Source organism: Protopterus annectens, chromosome 1.part0 (assembly GCF_019279795.1).
Source record: "Protopterus annectens isolate FY-2018-M chromosome 1.part0, PAN1.0, whole genome shotgun sequence".
Lineage (NCBI taxonomy): Eukaryota > Metazoa > Chordata > Ceratodontiformes > Protopteridae > Protopterus > Protopterus annectens.
In genome coordinates this window covers 465557814-465575238 of record NC_056725.1, presented here as the reverse complement: position 1 = coordinate 465575238, position 17425 = coordinate 465557814, and the positions used below count along the sequence as shown (strand labels likewise).

At 44.0% G+C, this 17425-nt stretch overlaps 1 protein-coding gene across 2 annotated transcripts in view; it reads left to right on the top strand.

Moving 5' to 3' along the window:
* KDM5C (lysine demethylase 5C) overlaps positions 1-17425 on the top strand; it is a gene marked incomplete at its 5' end in the record, with an annotated part of 2556543 nt that overhangs the window by 1329795 nt on the left and 1209323 nt on the right. For both annotated transcript variants that reach the window (XM_044060510.1, XM_044060501.1), the window contains 1 exon segment: positions 10266-10416. In XM_044060510.1, coding sequence (XP_043916445.1) covers positions 10266-10416 — 151 coding nt within the window.

Here is a 17425-nt window from a genome sequence, read left to right as displayed (position 1 = left end):
GGAGGACAGAGAAAAGTTGTGTAAAGTCTTACCATAAACATAGATGGTCCTTTTCTGTGTTGCAGTATTTCTTCCCATCCTCCTTTCCCTCCTGTCAGGTTGCACTTGCTTCTCTGGATGGCACTGGATGGGCTATGCCATCCTAGGACTGGCTCCGATCGGTGCTTTCTGTTCTGAGGGCTGGTGCGTATGGACGTCACTTTTATGGCCCATTGTTCCTGTGCCACATCAGATGCCCGATGCACTCTGAGGGACTGAAAAACTTTGGAATACTGGCCCGGACATACGTGAAAGGATGAAGGGTAAACCCACATGTAGAATACTGCAACATGGAAGAGAAGGACATCTATGAATATGGTAAGATTTTACACAACTTTTCTATATCCCTACTGCTGTACCCATCCCCTCATGTAGATATCTGCAACCTTGGCTTTGTGCACCTCTGCGGCAATTTAAAACTATGGCAGTATTTGACAGCACTGTTAAAACACATTGCTGTTTAAAGTGTGATATGTACATTTGCTGAAATCAGAAAATATTTTTGTTTTATTAAAGACCATTTGCATTCACATTCTTTCTTCTTTACATTGAGAAGGCTACAGCAGCCATAGTGGCTCTTGAAATGTTTGATTACTGAACAAATTTTTAAAATTGATTTTTGTTTTTTGGATTGCTGACCTCTAAACTAACTAAAGCACATGGAGAAAATGTCAAATTAAGAGACTGTTGAAAGGCGTAGCAGGATTTTATACCAAGTGGAGCAAACATGAAACTCTGGTAAGCAAGATAGAAAAGCTGTAGAAAAGACATTTAAATACTATGGTAAAACATCTGAAAAGATGAGTCATTGGAAATTGGACATTAAAAGTGTTCATTAGCTTTATCATGTAACCAGAGGGAAAAACTTGAAGAGAGGATGCCAGAACTGATTATAATGCATAGGTACCTGCATGCAATACCAGCATGTGGCAGCCCTCAATGGACAGTACTTAAAAAGCTAGTCCAAGCACTTGTTACTGTATTGAACCTGTAAAAAGCCTACTTTAAAATTAGACTTTAAGATAAACTACAGTAGGGGTAAACAGTGAAAAATACATTAGGTGTGGAGAACCTTGATCTGCACTTTATCAAAACACAAAGCTTTAGGGTACATTACCTTAAGAAAAATTGTATCTTAATTTTCTCTTCAGAGAACGCCTTTCTAAAGGTCAGTTTATAGAAGAAACAACATCACTTATGTACCATGGCACAAAGCGTGTACCAGGTTGTTTTATTTCTTCAAATGCAGTTTCTGGTAAGACATTAGAAGACTTGTAAAAAAAAAAGTTAAAATTAAGTGAGGAACACTCCTGGTTTAATTTTAAGTTCCATGAAACTGTTTAATCACTTAGCCTTTTCTCAAATCTTATTTCGTTGTAGCTGATGCGTTTAAAGAAGATGTAGGGTGCATGTTTAGCATTCTTTAAGTTTTGATGAATCCCAAAACTTGTTTAATTATGGATGAGATAAACTTCTGATTCTAGTACTGATGGACTAAAAGCCTGAAATGTGGCCATTTGTAAGAGGTTGAGGTAATTGCTAAGCAGGAAACATGTCTGCCTTTGTCTGCTGCCTTTTACAATCACACAAGTGGTATCGGGGGTAGGCAACAAGAACTGCAACCTCGCTAATTCGTCTTTATCTTAAGCTTTTAGAAATATTCAAGACCTTCAAAACTATTTTAGACCATATTTTGAGCTGAGGTGACAGCTGGGTATCGAGATGCACCATATCAGCGGCTTGCTATAAAAATATTAGAGCACAGAAAGATGATATAGCTTTGAAAGAAAGTATTACACCACTGTAAGAAATGGATCTGTGATTAAAAAATAAATTGGAAAACATTGCGCCTGTAATCAACAAAACTTACTGAGATGCTACACAAGGTCTGTTAACTGCTTCTCAGGAGTAGCTGCTCCAGTGCTTACTTAGTATGTGCTTTGGCAGAGCTGGTCATCACGCAGTTTGGTCATTGAGCTTACCTTCTGCCCTTTTTGTTGTCCCAGCTGTGACTCAGTTTAGCTTCTTCCATTTAGACAGCTCTTCAAGACTTCTTAGCTTCACCCCTCCACCACCATCATACACTTTTCTGCTTCTCATTACCACGGAGCTTCTGTTATGTACAACCTATTGGCCTCTTCATCCCTCCCCTGGCAAGAGCTTGTACACCCACTGTTAACTCTAGAGGCAAGGAAAGAGGGACTGAAGAAGTGCAGTCATCTGCAGGGGATTAGAGTTTTTCCTTTCACAATTAATTCACCCGCACATTTTTAGCTAACTGCAAAAAGAAAGTTGTGACAAATTCTTGAAACTGAAAAACGTCTCTCTACTGATGTCAGAAAGAGACATCTTGCCTGATCACCTTCTTGGTTAAAACAATACAGCATATCAAGTCTTTAGATAGAGGGGAGAAAACACCCCACCCTGTAAAATTGAGAAAGTATATTCAGTTTAAGATCTTTATGGCAGAGTTCCATTATCTGCCTTCATTCATACCTTTGTAAAAAGTTTCATAATGAGAGTGTATGCATGCTTCTTTCTCTAGCAGAATACAAGACAACTCTAGATATAATTCAGGAAACAATGAAAAAAAAAAAACACCCAAAAAACTTAAACGGTATTGTTTTTTTTTTTTTTGAGACTGTGTAAAAAATGAAGTGCAATTGGACTATTTTGGGAGCATGTTTAATGACCTGATAGGCTCCTGAATTCTCATCCTTATTGTTCTATTATTTTACCCAATATAATATATATCATAGGGACATTGTAAACTATAAACCACTCCAGAGTTATAGCATTTCTGATCTGCACTTATTTACAATTAGTAGTCATTAATTATATGTTTTTACTAACATCTTTGTGGAACATATTGACCACCCCTAATCAGAATGATCTGTCGGTCAGTGGGGTCTATATTATGTTGTTGAAAGACATGTTCAGCGAACACGTCTTCATCGACACATAAATATCAAACCCTGTAATTGCCAAACTGCCACATCAGTGACTTTTCCCCAGGGGAAAAAAAGCACTTGGCCGTCATCGGGGATTTGCCCTTTTCCCCACTGTAGTGCGATCTCTGAGTTTATATATTTAGTTAGGGGGACTGTGGGGGGCACAGTCCCCACTTTATGGGGTGTTAACCTTTGATGTTCTGTAGTCCTGTCTCACCTTCATTCTTGCATATGAGATCGGAGCCGATCCTTGGCTACGATTAGGCCTGTTTACAAGCTGGAAGTCTTCTAGTTGGCTTGTGGCTAGGTAGGTATCCCATGGCGCACCAGTACAATCCCCAGATCTCGTTTGCCACGTTGACGAGTTTGGTTGCTCTTCTCTTTAGCTCTGGCTAAGTTTTGCATTTATTCAAAATTTATTCAAAATTTTTTGGACTGTTATATCACTGTTTAGTCATAGTTAGCATAGTTGCAATTTAGAATAATTAGTCTTTATAATTGCGCCATTGTGTGCAATCTCTTGATACATTGGCCTTTTGGCCTCATAGTATTGGTATCCTGTGTGCTCCTTTTCGTGTTTAATATAGTTAGTATTTTTGGGCGCTTTTGCGCTCAGACTGTGTGTTGTTGTTAGGCATAAGTCAAAGTTTTTTGCTTTCCCACTTGATAAATTGTTACCGTTGTTAACAGAACGAGGTTCTGTTTTATTTCCTTAGTCATAAGTCTGAGGGTTTTTTTGCGGATTCCCACTTGCTACATTGGTTAGTGTTAACAGAACGAGGTTCTGTTTTCTTGTTGAATATTTGATAATACACTTTATTCCTGTTTGAGTGTGTAACTTCTCTGCTTATTGTAACTTTTACTAGGTCTGTTTTAGTTAGAAGACCTAGTTTTTCCATTTTTTCTCCTGCCCGGGCTAGACCCGTTTAAGTTAGAGGGACCTAGTCCTCGTGGTGTCTCTCTCTTCTGCAGGGCTAGGCTCATTTAAATTAGATGACCTAGTCCTCTCCCCCTTTCTGTGTGTGTGTGTGTGCTCATCTCTGTGAAAATGTCTAAAGAAAGTAAGGACCATAAGCCATCTGGCTTTAAGAAATGTATTAAATGCTCACAGAGGATGTCTATAACGGATGGCCACAGTAACTGTGTTTACTGTTTGGGGGCCATCCATTTACTGGAAACTTGCTTATTTTGCCACTCTTTCAGTGCTAAGGTGTTGCAAGAAAGAAAAAATAAGCTCATCCTAAAAGGTCTTGGCTAGCTCTTCCTCCTCTTCTAGATCTCAGGGATCTAAAAAAGAAAAGTCTAAGTCCTCTAAGAGGCCCTCCCCGGCACCGACTGGTGTCTCAGAGCCAACTCTTAAAATCACTAAATCGGACAAGTCCACTGTCTCATTGGCTCCACAGAGCTCGGTGCCGATTGAGAGCAGTACTGTGATTACAGGGTCGGCCCCAAGTAGCTTGGAGCCAACCGCTGAGAATATCTCTCGGAGCCCGGTCTATGGATCCTCTACCGGTCTCCCCTATATTGAAGTCTCCAATGCTGCAGAGATCCCAGTCTCCTATTCTGTCCTCCTGGTCTTCCAGGAGTTTATCAGAAGATGATGTGGTGAGATTTTTGAAGTCTGCTTAAATTATTGTTGGCTCTGACCCAGTCTGTTCTGGAGCCACTTGAATCCGTTGAGCCCCCTTCGGTCATTCCTCTTCCGAACCATGCTGGTCTTTCGGAGCTGGAGTGTTTGGTACGACTGGAGGAACCCTCGGCTCCAGCTCCCCCTGTGGATGTTTCGGAGCAGAGTTCCGCCACAACACACTCTGTGCCGTCTGTGGTGTCTAGGAGCCAAAGCTCCCCAGTCGGCCCCGACAGGGATGCTTGGAACCGAATCAAAACTCTTTGGTTCTGAGTCTTCCTCTCTGCGCGTCGGCGAGGGTGAGTTCGGATCCTACGTCTGTCTCTGAGCCGATGGCTCTGGTGCCAATGGCATCGTTGGTCTCCTGGGAGCCGAGAAGGTCTGCATTCGAGATGATGTGTGCGCTGTCCCGATCTTCAGTTCCTACCAGGTGTACCGACACTCTTCCCTCTAAGGCACTTACTTCTGTCTCAGCACCTACTCACTCCTTGAACAGCAGGGACCCTCAGCCTCAGGAGCCACCGGCTGGTGGCCCCCTCTCTTCCGAGACCTCCTCAGAATATCCTTCCGAGGAGCCCCCATGGAAGAGGACATGTAAGAGGAAGCATGTAGGCTCCCAGGATGAGTCTGTGACTTCTGACATTGACCTCGAGGAGTCAAAAGGGTCCCCCAAGTCGGCCTCTCATGATGTCTCCATAGACATCCTGGAAATCCTTAAACAGAGGTGCTGCTTGGCCCACTGTCACTCATTCTGATGAGGATTCAGTGTACCTGAAGGCTTTCAGATCTCAATCTTCAGCCTCTTGGGTGTCTCCACCTTTCGATGAACTGATGGAGCTAGTTAGTTGAAAGGTGTGGGATACTCCTGATGCCGTGGAGTCAGTCCCCAGGAGACCGAATAAGTTTCTTTCTGCTCCCCCAGAAAAGGATTTTTTGTCTAAAGGTGTTCCCGCAGATGCCATGGTGGTGGCGGTGGCCACTAAGAAGGAGCTAGCTGAGACAACAATGGACAGATACAGGAAACACATCATCTCTGCAGCGGCATTTACCCTTAGATCGCTGAACTACCTGACTCACTTCACGAGGCTTCAGAGAGATCTCCTTAAAGAATTAGGAGATTCTCTACAAGGTACATGTACTGATGGAGTCCCTGACACGGTGTCTACCCAGTTGTCCACCTTGAACTCTATCGTCAACTCGTCCATGCGGCTTATTTCGTATGCAGCCAATGGAGCGAGTAGAGCAGCAGGTTCAGGAATTTCCCTAAGGCGTCATTCCTGGATGCGTTTGTGTAACTTTGCGGAACCGTTCAAGTCTACCTTTACCAATGCCCCCTTTGTTTCCTTATTGTTTGGATCCAAGGTAAAGGACACTCACCCGGTGCGAGCAAGAAGGAAAAACACTTTCTGCCGTGGGAGTACGTTTTACTGTTCTCTCTAGACCATATCCTAAGGGTCAGAGGGGTGGTAAAATGTTGTTCAAGAAGTCTCAGAGGTTTTTCCATGATGCACAGGGTGACGACTCCTCCTTCAGAGGCAGAGGAGGAGGAAGAAATGATGGACGTCACCCTAGAGGCAGGGGCGGTCTGCAAAACCAGGGCGGTCACAATTCCTTTAGGGGCCGGCCTTACCAGTGCTCCTGATGTGGGGCCTGACTGTGCTTCTCTGGGGCCGGTCGGGGATCGCATTTCTTTGTATCCAGAAGCCTAGTTGGGTATCGCTCAAGACAAGTGGGTACAAAGAATTATTACCAGGGGTTGTGTCATACCCTTTTCTCTTCCACCCTTTATTCCCAGAAAGATCCCGGATGTTCCACCCAATCACAGGGATCAGGCAACTGTGGAGTTCAACAAGTTGCTGTCAAAAAGAGTCATCCAAGCCGTCCCAACAGAGCAAATAGGATCTGGAACTTACTCCAGATTCTTTTTAGTGCCAAAACATACAGGGGACTGGTGGCCCATCTTGGACCTCAGCAGATTAAACGAATCAGTACAGAAGGACAAGTTTCGGTTGGTGACACTTTAGTCTATACTCCCTTTATTAGGGAAAGAGAATTGGATGTGCTCAGTACATCTCCAAGATTCCTACTACCACTTAAAAATGGACAGGGTGTTGAGTAGTCCTCTACGCTTCCGGCTGGGAGCCAGTCATTACCAGTTTCGCGCTCTGCCCTTTGGTCTCACCACAGCCCCAAGGGTGTTCACCAAGTGTATGGCAGTAGTGACAGCTCACCTGAGACGTCGAGGATTCCAGGTGTTTCCGTATCTGGACGACTGGCTCTTGACCGCCCCCACCAGGCATCTACGTCTTCTGACCAGGGGCGCTACCATTCAGCTTTGTGCCCAACTGGGAATTTCTATAAATTGGGAAAAATCTGCCTTATTGCCCTCTCAATCTGTGATTTTTATAGACGCAACGATGGACAGAATCTGGTTCTTCAAATTCAACGTCTTCTCCCCTTACGAAAGGTCAAAGCCAAGACTATTCTGCAGCTTCTAGGGACCATGGCTTCCACCATATTACTAGTGCCACTAGCCAGACCACACATGAGGATTCTTCAGTGGCTCCTGTCGTCCCAACGGTCTTTTCAGCACTTGCCATTATCTCATCACATTTTACTGACCAACTCTTGCAAGAAAGACCTTGTTTGGTGGACTCTACCCAATCAGTTAACCACAGGCCCTTCATTTGTTCCTCCTCAACCCGTTGCCACTGTGACCACAGATGCCTCACAGATAGGGGGGGGGGCATTATATAGGCAGGACTGTCCAAGGCACATGGCAAGGTCACAAGGCTCACCTGCATATCAACATTCTAGAGATGAGGGCGGTGCTCCTGGCTTTGCAAGCACTTCATGACCTTCTGCATCTGGGGACTATTGCAATACAAGCAGACATGTCGACAGTATGGTATATCAACAAACAGGGCGGAACCAGATCTTACCCACTCTGTTGAGAGGCCATTCGAGTTTGGAAGTGGGCGATATCTTCCCAGCATTTTCTGGTGGCAACGCACATTCCGGAAACAACCAACATGATAGCCGACAAGCTCAGCCGGGCAATCTGATGCCTCACGAGTGGTCTCTGAAACAGGAAACAGCAGAACAGATTTTCTGCAGATGGGGACAGCCTTGCTGCGATCTCTTTGCCAGCCCAATCAATGCCAAATGCAGCAGCTACTTCTCCCTCACCCCCCCTCCTGGGAGTCACAGAGAGAGACACTTGTTCACGATTGGCCCCTGGGTCTCCTTTATGCTTTTCCTCCCTCTCCTCTCATTCCCAAGGTTATTCAGAAAGCGAAACAGCTGGAAACTGATCCTCATTGCTCCTTACTGGCCTCATCAGGTTTGGTTCCCCTTCCTCAGGCCTCTTCTCCTAGATGATCCTTGGATTCTGGACCCAGTTCCAGACCTGTTGACTCACATGGTCAGGTTCACTTCACCCCTCCTTACACCCCCTCAATTTGACAGCGTGGCTGCTCCAGTTCCATCCGTAGTCAGGCTTCATGACTTCTCACTTTCCATGACTCTCATATCCTTACGTCTTCTCATAAACCTTCTACCAGGAGACTATATTCCAGTAAATGGAGAAGATTCTCTATCTGGGTGGAAATAATGAATGTTGACCCTTACACTGCCTCCATTCCAGTGGTTTTGGAATTCCTGTCTGAGCTTTTTCACCAGGGATCTGCGGCTGCCACTGTCAGAGTTCAGTTGGCAGCAATTTCAAATTTTCATCTAGGCTTTCAAGATTCTAATTTGATGTCACATAGGCTGTGCAAAACTTTCCTTAAAGGTGCCACCTTGTTAAGACCCCCCTTTCAAGAACCTGTTGCCTCATGGGATTTAAATTGTGTTATCCAAATTAACTTCTCCGCCCTTTGAGCCTTCTCATTCTTTCCCTTAGAAATTCCTGTCTTGGAAGACTTTGTTTCTGGTGGCTATCACATCGGCCAGATGGGTGTCAGAGTTACAAGCATTGTCTGTGAAACCCCCTTACCAGATTTTTCACAAGGACAGGGTGTCCCTTCGTACTAATCCTTCCTTTGTCCCCAAGGTCTGTTCCCATGCCACCTTGAATCAATCCATAGAACTTCCGGTGTTCTTTCCAAATCATTCCAACGCAGCTGAATACAGCTTTCTTCAGTTGGATGTCCGTAGACAATTACGTTTTTATTTGCACCGAACTAAGGAAATCAGGAAGTCAGATAAATGATTTCCTTTTCCGAATCCAGGTCAGGCTTACCAGTTTCCAAAGTAACACACTCGTAATTGCGTAATTGGATTTCTAGCTGTATAGCTTACATTTACAACTTTGAGGGTACACCTTTACCCTTTAAAATCAAGGCTCATTCTACCAGATCTCAGTCTACCTCTGCAGCCTTTCAAGCCAGGGTCCCACTTGATAATATTTGTGCAGCAGCAACGTGGGCTACCCCTCACACTTTCATTACTCATTACAAATTGGATTTAACCCCCATGGGTAGGGTGTCTTTTGGTTCCATGGTACTCGGGAGTATTTTTCCTTGAGCCACCCAAGAATAAGGCTCTAGGGACGCTGTCCCATATGTAAGAATGAAGGCGAGATAGGACTACAGAACATAAAGAAGTTATGTACTCACCATAACGTTCCATGTTTGTAGTCCGTCTCGCTCTTCATTCTTACGAACCCACCCTTCTACCCTCATCCTGGAAGTACCTGGAGACAGAAAAATATTTTTATATGGAGACCTGTTAGTATTGGCTTCTTTTGTATATTTGTTATTTTCTCTCCTAGTTAGCAGCAAACAAGATCTGGGGATTGTACTGGTGCACAATGAGATACCTACCTAGCCACGAGCCAACTAGAAGACTTCCAGCTTGTAAATAGGCCGAGTCGGAGCCGAGAATCGGCTCCGATCCCATATGTAAGAATGAAGAGCGAGATGTACTACAAACATGGAATATTATGGTAAGTACATAACTTCTTTTTTGCTGTTCCTTAGGCCAAGCGCTTTTTTCCCCTGGGAAAAGTGGCTGATGTGGCTATTCGGCTTTTACAAGGTTCGATATTTGTGTCGAAGATGTGTTCGCTGAAGTCAGAGAGCTCCCTTAGCCTAGTGAACTGCATAATTTGGTCCAGGCAGTATCCAGAGATACTGAAGTTTTTTTTGTGACACCATTTTGTAAGGTTTTAAGTATGTGGCTATAGAGATATTGGCGAGACATATGCAACTTCAGTCGGTTTATCTTTCAGTCCCAGTTATTGTAAACTCATAGTTTATATTAATTGACTGGACAGAATCATAATTTCTAATGTATTAGTCCCAAATGGGAATTTAAATTGGACAGGGTACGTGGCTTGCACATACGCTGTATTAGGGAAGAGTGATAACTAATGGAGACCACCTATATTTCGCAGAAACTTTAGTAGCTATCTCTTGTTGGTTTAATTTCCATTGCTGTGTGGCCTTTTTCATTTTCAGAAAATTTCTTCGCATTTTACATGATTGTAAGAAATTAACTTTTGTTATGGAAGGTTTTATCATGTCCTGTTGCTTGGAATGAACTTCATATGTTGCTGTGTTAGAGAACCTTTTAACACAAGCAGATTTGCACTGCACTGCATGGATTTTGCAGACACCAACCTGTCAAATGTGTGTGTATTTCAGCACTTGAGCAGTTAAAGGCATTGCAGTGGGAGGCAGCAGAGAAGAAATTTCCAGAAAATGATCTCCTTCAGCAGTTAAGAAATGCAATCACCGAAGTTGAGAAATGTGTTTCAGAGGCACAGAGCTTGGTTTGTACTAAGAAGTCATCACGGTATGTAATGCTTCATATTTAATTGGTTATTGATAATTTAAGGTAAAATTAGGAAGAACTGATAAAAATAGCAGTAATGTGTTTTACTGTTTCAATTTTTTCTCTTGCTTAAATATGTCATAGTCAGTGCTTTGTTTCTTTATGCAACACTGATATATGTCAGTGTGCATATAAGAGTACATAAAAGGTCCTCAGAAAGTACTTTATTTGCATATACTAATGGCATCTTTAAATTGCTGCTGCTGATGACATGTTTGAAATGATAAATGGTCCTATGGTGTAGTACAAGTAGATGTCATTCCATGCCACTGTTGCAGTGTTCATTACCTTTGGGCTCTTATGCCAAGGATAGCCCAATGTCCGGCCATTATACCAAATACTTTATTACCTATGGAGCATTGTATGTCAGACATCTGCTGCCTGCACAGATGTAAGGCATAGAGGTGACTATGTATGCTTCCAGCTCAGAACTTCATTACCGCCAGTCTGAATGCTGCTGTCTTACATCGGTCTGAACACCCTTCACTTTGCTGATTATACTGAGCCTGCATCTTTCAGGTAAGTACCCCTTTGGGGTTCTCTCTCATGATTCTTGCATTAGTGAGTTGCATGTCATCCAAGAAAGGGAAGTGTCAGCATGGAGGGTAGATTCCCCATAAAGACCGCCATGATAGGTGTCTGTTTTGCTAAGGTGTGTCTCAAGACCACACTTGGTGTTCATCTGTCAGGTCTTTGTACCCAAGACTTTGCATAACCATCTTAGTAAACTTTCCATTTACCTTGAGAACCAGCGTTGCAAGCTTTTGGCCGAAGGTACCATGGCAGAATCTGCTCACCCTGAAGTACAGCCGCCACTTGGAAAGAAGGCCAAGAAGCCCAGGCTTGAGTCTGCTGCTGTCCAGCCTCCACTGGACATCTTTGTTGAAGTGAGTGAGAACCCAGAAGATAGTCCGGCATTGCCATCAGTTTTTTCCGCTGTGAACTTCTCGGAGGCCTGCATGGAACCGGCTTTTCATGCGTCTTTGGAGGCCTTGCAAACATCTGCTGTAGGTGATGACAGGAAACCATGGCTAATTATTTCTGAAGGACCTAGAGGGATTTCTCAGATTCTTGTTAGGGAAGAGGTACAGGCTACCTTAATCAAATCCAAGCAGGGGTCCGAACGTCTGCATTTTATCAGAGTGGATGTCTCTGAAGAAACTGCAGAAGACTAGTCATATGGTTGCAGCCCCCAGGGATCCACAAAGTAATAGCAGGACTTCACTTAAGGCTTGTTCAATGCCTTGATAGCATTGAAGCCTCCTCAAGAAGTTTCAGTTCCTGCACCTCCTTAGTCCTCTACTCCTAAGAGGGCTAGGGACCTGGAGTCTTTGGACGAGGATTCTGACTTTGAGGCTGTCTTCTTAGCTTATTCCTCTCTGTTGCCTTCACCTTTAGACTATAGTTCTGAGGAGGAGGAATCTCATTCCTGATTCTCCCTTAGAGAAGATTTCCTTTGGTGCCATGGTCCTGTGTATGATGTAGAATTTCAAATGGGATTGCTCTCAAATATCGGATGTTTAGAAAAGGTGGTATGAGTTATTACAAATGGATTCTCCTAAGCTTTCAGCTGTCACTCCTGTGTTGGCTGCTCTGTTAGATACCATCCCTGATGCTTCCTTGAGTTCAGGTTCTTATCCTCCAGCTTCTAAGAAGCCTGATGGGTTCTGTGAGGTGCTGGATGCCTGCAGGTTTTTGTACAAGTGCCCTTCATCTGATCCTGCACTGATTTCTGTATCTACTGATAAACCACCTAGTCTGTTGCCTTCTTCCAACCTTATTCCTTCAGAGAAGGACAGTAGAGTCATGGAGAGGATTGGTAAGAAGGGTGTATACTTGGATGCTTTAGCCCTTCAAGGTTATCAATTACAAGGCTCGCATGACGAGATACATCCTGTCACTTCTTTTCCAGATTAGAAAGATTGTTTCTGATATGCCTGACTTGAGGGTAAGTCCTCTGCTCTCAGTTCTTGCTCAGTTCTACTTTTCAATTGACCCATCACTCCATTAAATGCAGCTGATGCATCCTCTAGGGCTGCTGCCTCTGCCTTAGTGATGAGGTGATATTCCTGGCTTCGCCTTCAAGCCTTGCCAGACGATATCAAAGCAAAGCTTCTGGACACTCCCTTGGATAACAGAATTTGGTACTGTTGTGGCTGACCTTTTCAAGACCTTACAGAATCAAGGTAAGGTTATGAAAGATTTATTCCCAAGTTTCAAATGAACTGTCTTAGTAAGACTGCTTTTTTGCATAGGCTGCCTAGACAGTCTTCCAAATGTAAAAAGGCTCCTAGGTGTGTTTTTTTTCTTCTTCAGATAAGCCTACTCAAATGCCCAGGTCCCAGAAGCAGTCCTTTCCTGACAAGTCTGCATCCATCTGACTGTCTGCCCTCCCTTTCTCTCTGCCAGGTTCCTTTGTGCCTCAGGCTTTCTTTTTCTGTTCCAATTTTGCAGCTGATTACCAAATACAGTTGGGTTCTCTCCATTATCTGGCAGGGTTACTTTTTGACCTGGAAGACCCTTCCCTCCTTTTCCACTATTCCTCAACCCCCTGCAGAATACATTCTTCATTTGCCAAGGGTATTGCAGGGTCTGTTGGTTCAGGGTGCCATTCATCCAGTTCCGTAGACTGAGAGGGGCTTGGATTTTTATTCCAGGATTTTCTTGGTTCCTAGGAAAGAGGGATCTTGGAGACCTGTCCCTGGATCTTTCCTTTCTAGGCACCTTTCTCATGGTGCCTTTTTTTTGAATGCTCTGTCTTCAGACTGTTTCCTCTGTTGCTCTCCCAGGCATTTCTGGTTTCCTTGGATCTGAAAGATGCTTGCTTTCACATTCCTATTCACCCTCTATTCAAGAAGTATTTGCCTTTTTCTGTTTCTTCTTATTTTCTGTACTCTCCTTTGGCCTTTGGGCTTTTAACAGCCCCATGGGTGTTAACCAAATGTGTCTAGTCCCTGTAACTGTCTTTTGCAGGCTTCAGTGTATTCAGATATTTCCTTATCTGGATGACCTCTTGCTTCAGGCTCCATCCCACTTCATGCTGGTGCATGATCGTCATTTTACCCACCTTATGTTGCACAGCCTTGGGTTTAGTGTCAGCCTTAAAAAGTCAATGTTGACTTCATCTCAGGGTCATGATTTCCCAGGCTGCAGGTTCCAGACTGATATCTTTCTAGTCTCATGTTGCAGTATTCATAACATGAAGGATTCCCTGCCTAGGTGACAGGAATGCCCGGCCAGTATACCAAAGACTTAAGCTATTGCTAGGTATGTGCGATACTGCGCATAGAAAACAGCCAACATCGGCCATAAAAGTGACGTCTGCACATACCTTCCTCAAAACTTCTCTGCCGCAAGTCCGAATGACAGCTTCTACCGTTTGTCTGATAGCTGAAGTTATTCTTCATTCAGATAAGTTCCCAGTTGGGGGAAAAGTTTTATTTGTGCTTTTGTTGCTGCATGCTTGTAAGAGTTTCATGTCATCCAAGAAGGGTAGTTGCCATTGTGGAAGACAGATCCCACACAAAGACGACCACAACCAGTGTCTTTTCTGTCTAGGTTCCGATCACGACTACAGGGCCTGTACCATTTGTCAGGCGTCCATTCCTAAAACACTCCACAGTTGTCTGTCTGCCCTTAACATATATCTTGAGAACCAGAGACTAAGGCAGCAAGCACTCGTTATGGAAGGTACTCCAGGTCCATTAGGTGAGCCCCCGAAGAAAAAAGGGAAAAAGGCAAGGCCTGAGTCTTTGACTATGCCTGTGATCCCAGAAGTCCCTCTTGAGATCTGTGAAGGCCCAGAGGTACGTACAGTGCCTAGTGGTCCTCCTTCAATAGGTACTGATTTAGAAGCTGCTAAGAGAGGGTTCCTTCAGCATGTCTGCAGAGGTATCGCAGATGCCCACTTTGGACAGCAAGGGGGAACCGTGGCTCATTCCATCAGATGTTCCTCTCAGAATCTCTCCTGCCTTTCCGATTGAGGACTTGCCAATGTCAGGGCCGGAGCCTAGGCCTACGTTGGCCCCAACCATTCCATTCAAAAGGAAACACAAAAGCATGCATCTTCCATACAGGATCCTTCCGCCAGACTGGCAGGCTTTTTCTCAAGGAATCTTGAATGCCTTTTTGGCACTTAGGCCTTCCAATTTGCAACCTCTTACTCCAGCATCTCCTATTTTTCCTCCACCCAGGAGTGCTACTGTTGAACAAGAGGCTTCTGAAGAAGATTCATCTTCAGATGAGTCCTTGGCCTACTCCACTCATATTTACTCTTACCTGGGTTATGCCTCCCCTCAAGTTGATTCTAATGGTGGAGACTTCTCTGAAGAGGGTATTATATTTGGAGAAACCACCTTCAGAATGAAGGATTTTTCCAAGTGGGAAAGCTCCCAGGTTTTGGAAGTACAAAAGAGGTATTATGACCTCTTACAAATAGATTCTTCTACCCCTTCAGCTATACCACCTGTTTTACCAACTTTTCAGAATGCTTTTCTTTCAGCATCCAAAAACCATGACTCTCAACTTGCTGCACCCAAAAGGGCCATACGGGTTCTGTAAAGTCCCTAAAGACAGTAGCTGTCTGTACAAATGCCCTCTTGCAGATCTAGCTGTGATTTCACTGTCTGCTGATGAACCCTCTAAATTACTGCCTTTCACCAACCTCTTGCCCCTCTGACAAGGACAGCAGAGTGATGGAAAGGATTGGAATAAAGGGTCTACACCTTTTCTACTCTGTCTTTTAGGGCCATTAATTGTCAGACACATATGTCTAAGTATGTACTGGTCTTACTTTCCCAGGCCTCTGAATTGCTGACAGATCTTCCAGAGTCTGCAGCCAAATCCCAGCTCTCTTCCCTCTTGGTAGTTTCTTCCCAGGTTTACACAACTATTCTTTCCAATGCTGGCATCTCTTCCTGACTGCAGGGTTTTGGCCCTCACAAATTATTTTCTCTTCTCTCTTCCAAACAGGGAGTTTCCCAGGACTCTGGTGTTCATGACCTCCACCATCCCCATGCTAGTTTCACTGGTACCTAAAATCAGTGTGGCTTCAGCACCTCGACCAGCTGTGGACCATTTAATTCCTCTGCTCCCTTGTCTGCAACTGGAATTTCACTGATGGATTCAGGAGCGCTCTCTCAATCCAGTTGTTCCTTTCCACCCCCCTCGTATGTCTGAGGAACTCTTCACAGACTCATCAAAACAAGGTGGTGAACCACTCCAGGCACCCTGAGGGTGCAAGGCCTTTGGTCACTGTCTGTCTAGTCAAGATGTAATAGATGAGACTTTGTGGGTTCTGTTCAAGCAGCTTTATTATGTACAAACACATCAGGACTGAGGCTTAATAACTTTAACTTGGGTAAACTTGCATACAAACTAGCTGTTAGTCATACATGCTCCCACTCTGGCTGCACACTCAAAATGACACTGAAGCTAACACATGCTTACAATTTATATGCACGCTCAGTCCTTGAAACACTTCTTAAAGTTAGAGTGCACATGCTCTGTTCTACATCCTCCCTCTTTGAAAAATAGGTTATGAAATATTGACAATATCAGTTGACATATAATCAATACAAATAGCTTTTTGTCATGCAATTATACAGAACTAGATACACATGTACACAGTCAAGTCCAGGTCACTGTGTATTTCACACTAGGTCTGGAAATACGACCAAAAACATGTGACACAAAATTTAGAATCAGATTTAGCAATTGGGACCGTCTCTGCTGAATGTTCAACTGTAGGAACATCATCAGGAGTGGAAGTAGAAGTTAAGACACATTCTGCAACAGGAACATTGTCTGGATTGCTCTGAGATCTAATATGTCTCAGGAACAATTCTGCAATATCGATTCTGGTACAGGAAGAAGTTGTTTGCGATTTCTCCTGTACTCCAAACCCTCAGATTCTACGAAGTAGGATCTCGGCTCTGTACATATACCTGTTACTTGACCAATCCAGTTGAAGCCTTTCGCCATTTGTATTTTCACTCTCCTCCTTTCGACTGATGAAGAAATCTGCTCAATTTATCATAACTGGACTTCTGGAAAGAACGCTAACTGAATAATTGGGCTCCAATGGTTCAGTTGTTGTTGGCTTTAGGCCTCAACAAACTGTAGCTAATTGTCAATGTTGTTCTGATTTGCCTGGATAGAAGTTTCAGAGCAGGCGAGCAAAGTACATCATCACGGGGTATGTTTCTGAGATTGAGTAAATTCAAAAAGGCATTGGTGTTGTCACGCTTTGACCTTTCAAGTAATTGCTTTGCACTCTGTACTGCACATTCAGCGAGTCCATTTGACTGTGGATATTCTGGACTACTAGTAACATGTACGAATTTCCATTCTTTTGCAAATTTCTGAAACAACTGACTAGTAAGTTGACTACCATTGTCAGAAACAACTTTGTGTGGACTACCATGGACTGAGAACTGACTTTTCAACTTAGTGATAGCAGTGGACGTTAGGTTAGGTAGTAAATCAATCTCAAACCAGTTTGAATAAGGGTCAGTACTAAGTAATGCTGATTGATGTTCATTGTGTTTCACTGATGTTCATCGTGCATACAGCTGCAGTCATAACAGATGGGTTCTCCTGCCGTCAGGCGGGTCCTCGGTCGGCCGAATTCCAAAGTCTAGGTCCGGCGTCGGTTGTCGTCGCTTCTTCCTGACGTCAGTGCGACAGGGGTATGAAAGAACCAGCCGACGCCATTTTCTTCAGTCTTTCCTGCCGCGCGGTGCCCGATGCAGAAGCAGTTCGCAAGTGCCGGTCGGCCAGCTCCTGAAATTATGAAAAATTTTGAAACCGAAGTCTTCTTGAAAGCTAAGTACCCCGTTGGGGAAACTTTTCTTGCCTCAGACCAATGTCAGACAAAGTTAACAATTGTATTTCATGTGGGAAGCAAATACCGCATAAGGATTTCCATTCCCTCTGTATACCTTGTTTAGGTCCAGACCACAACGTCTCG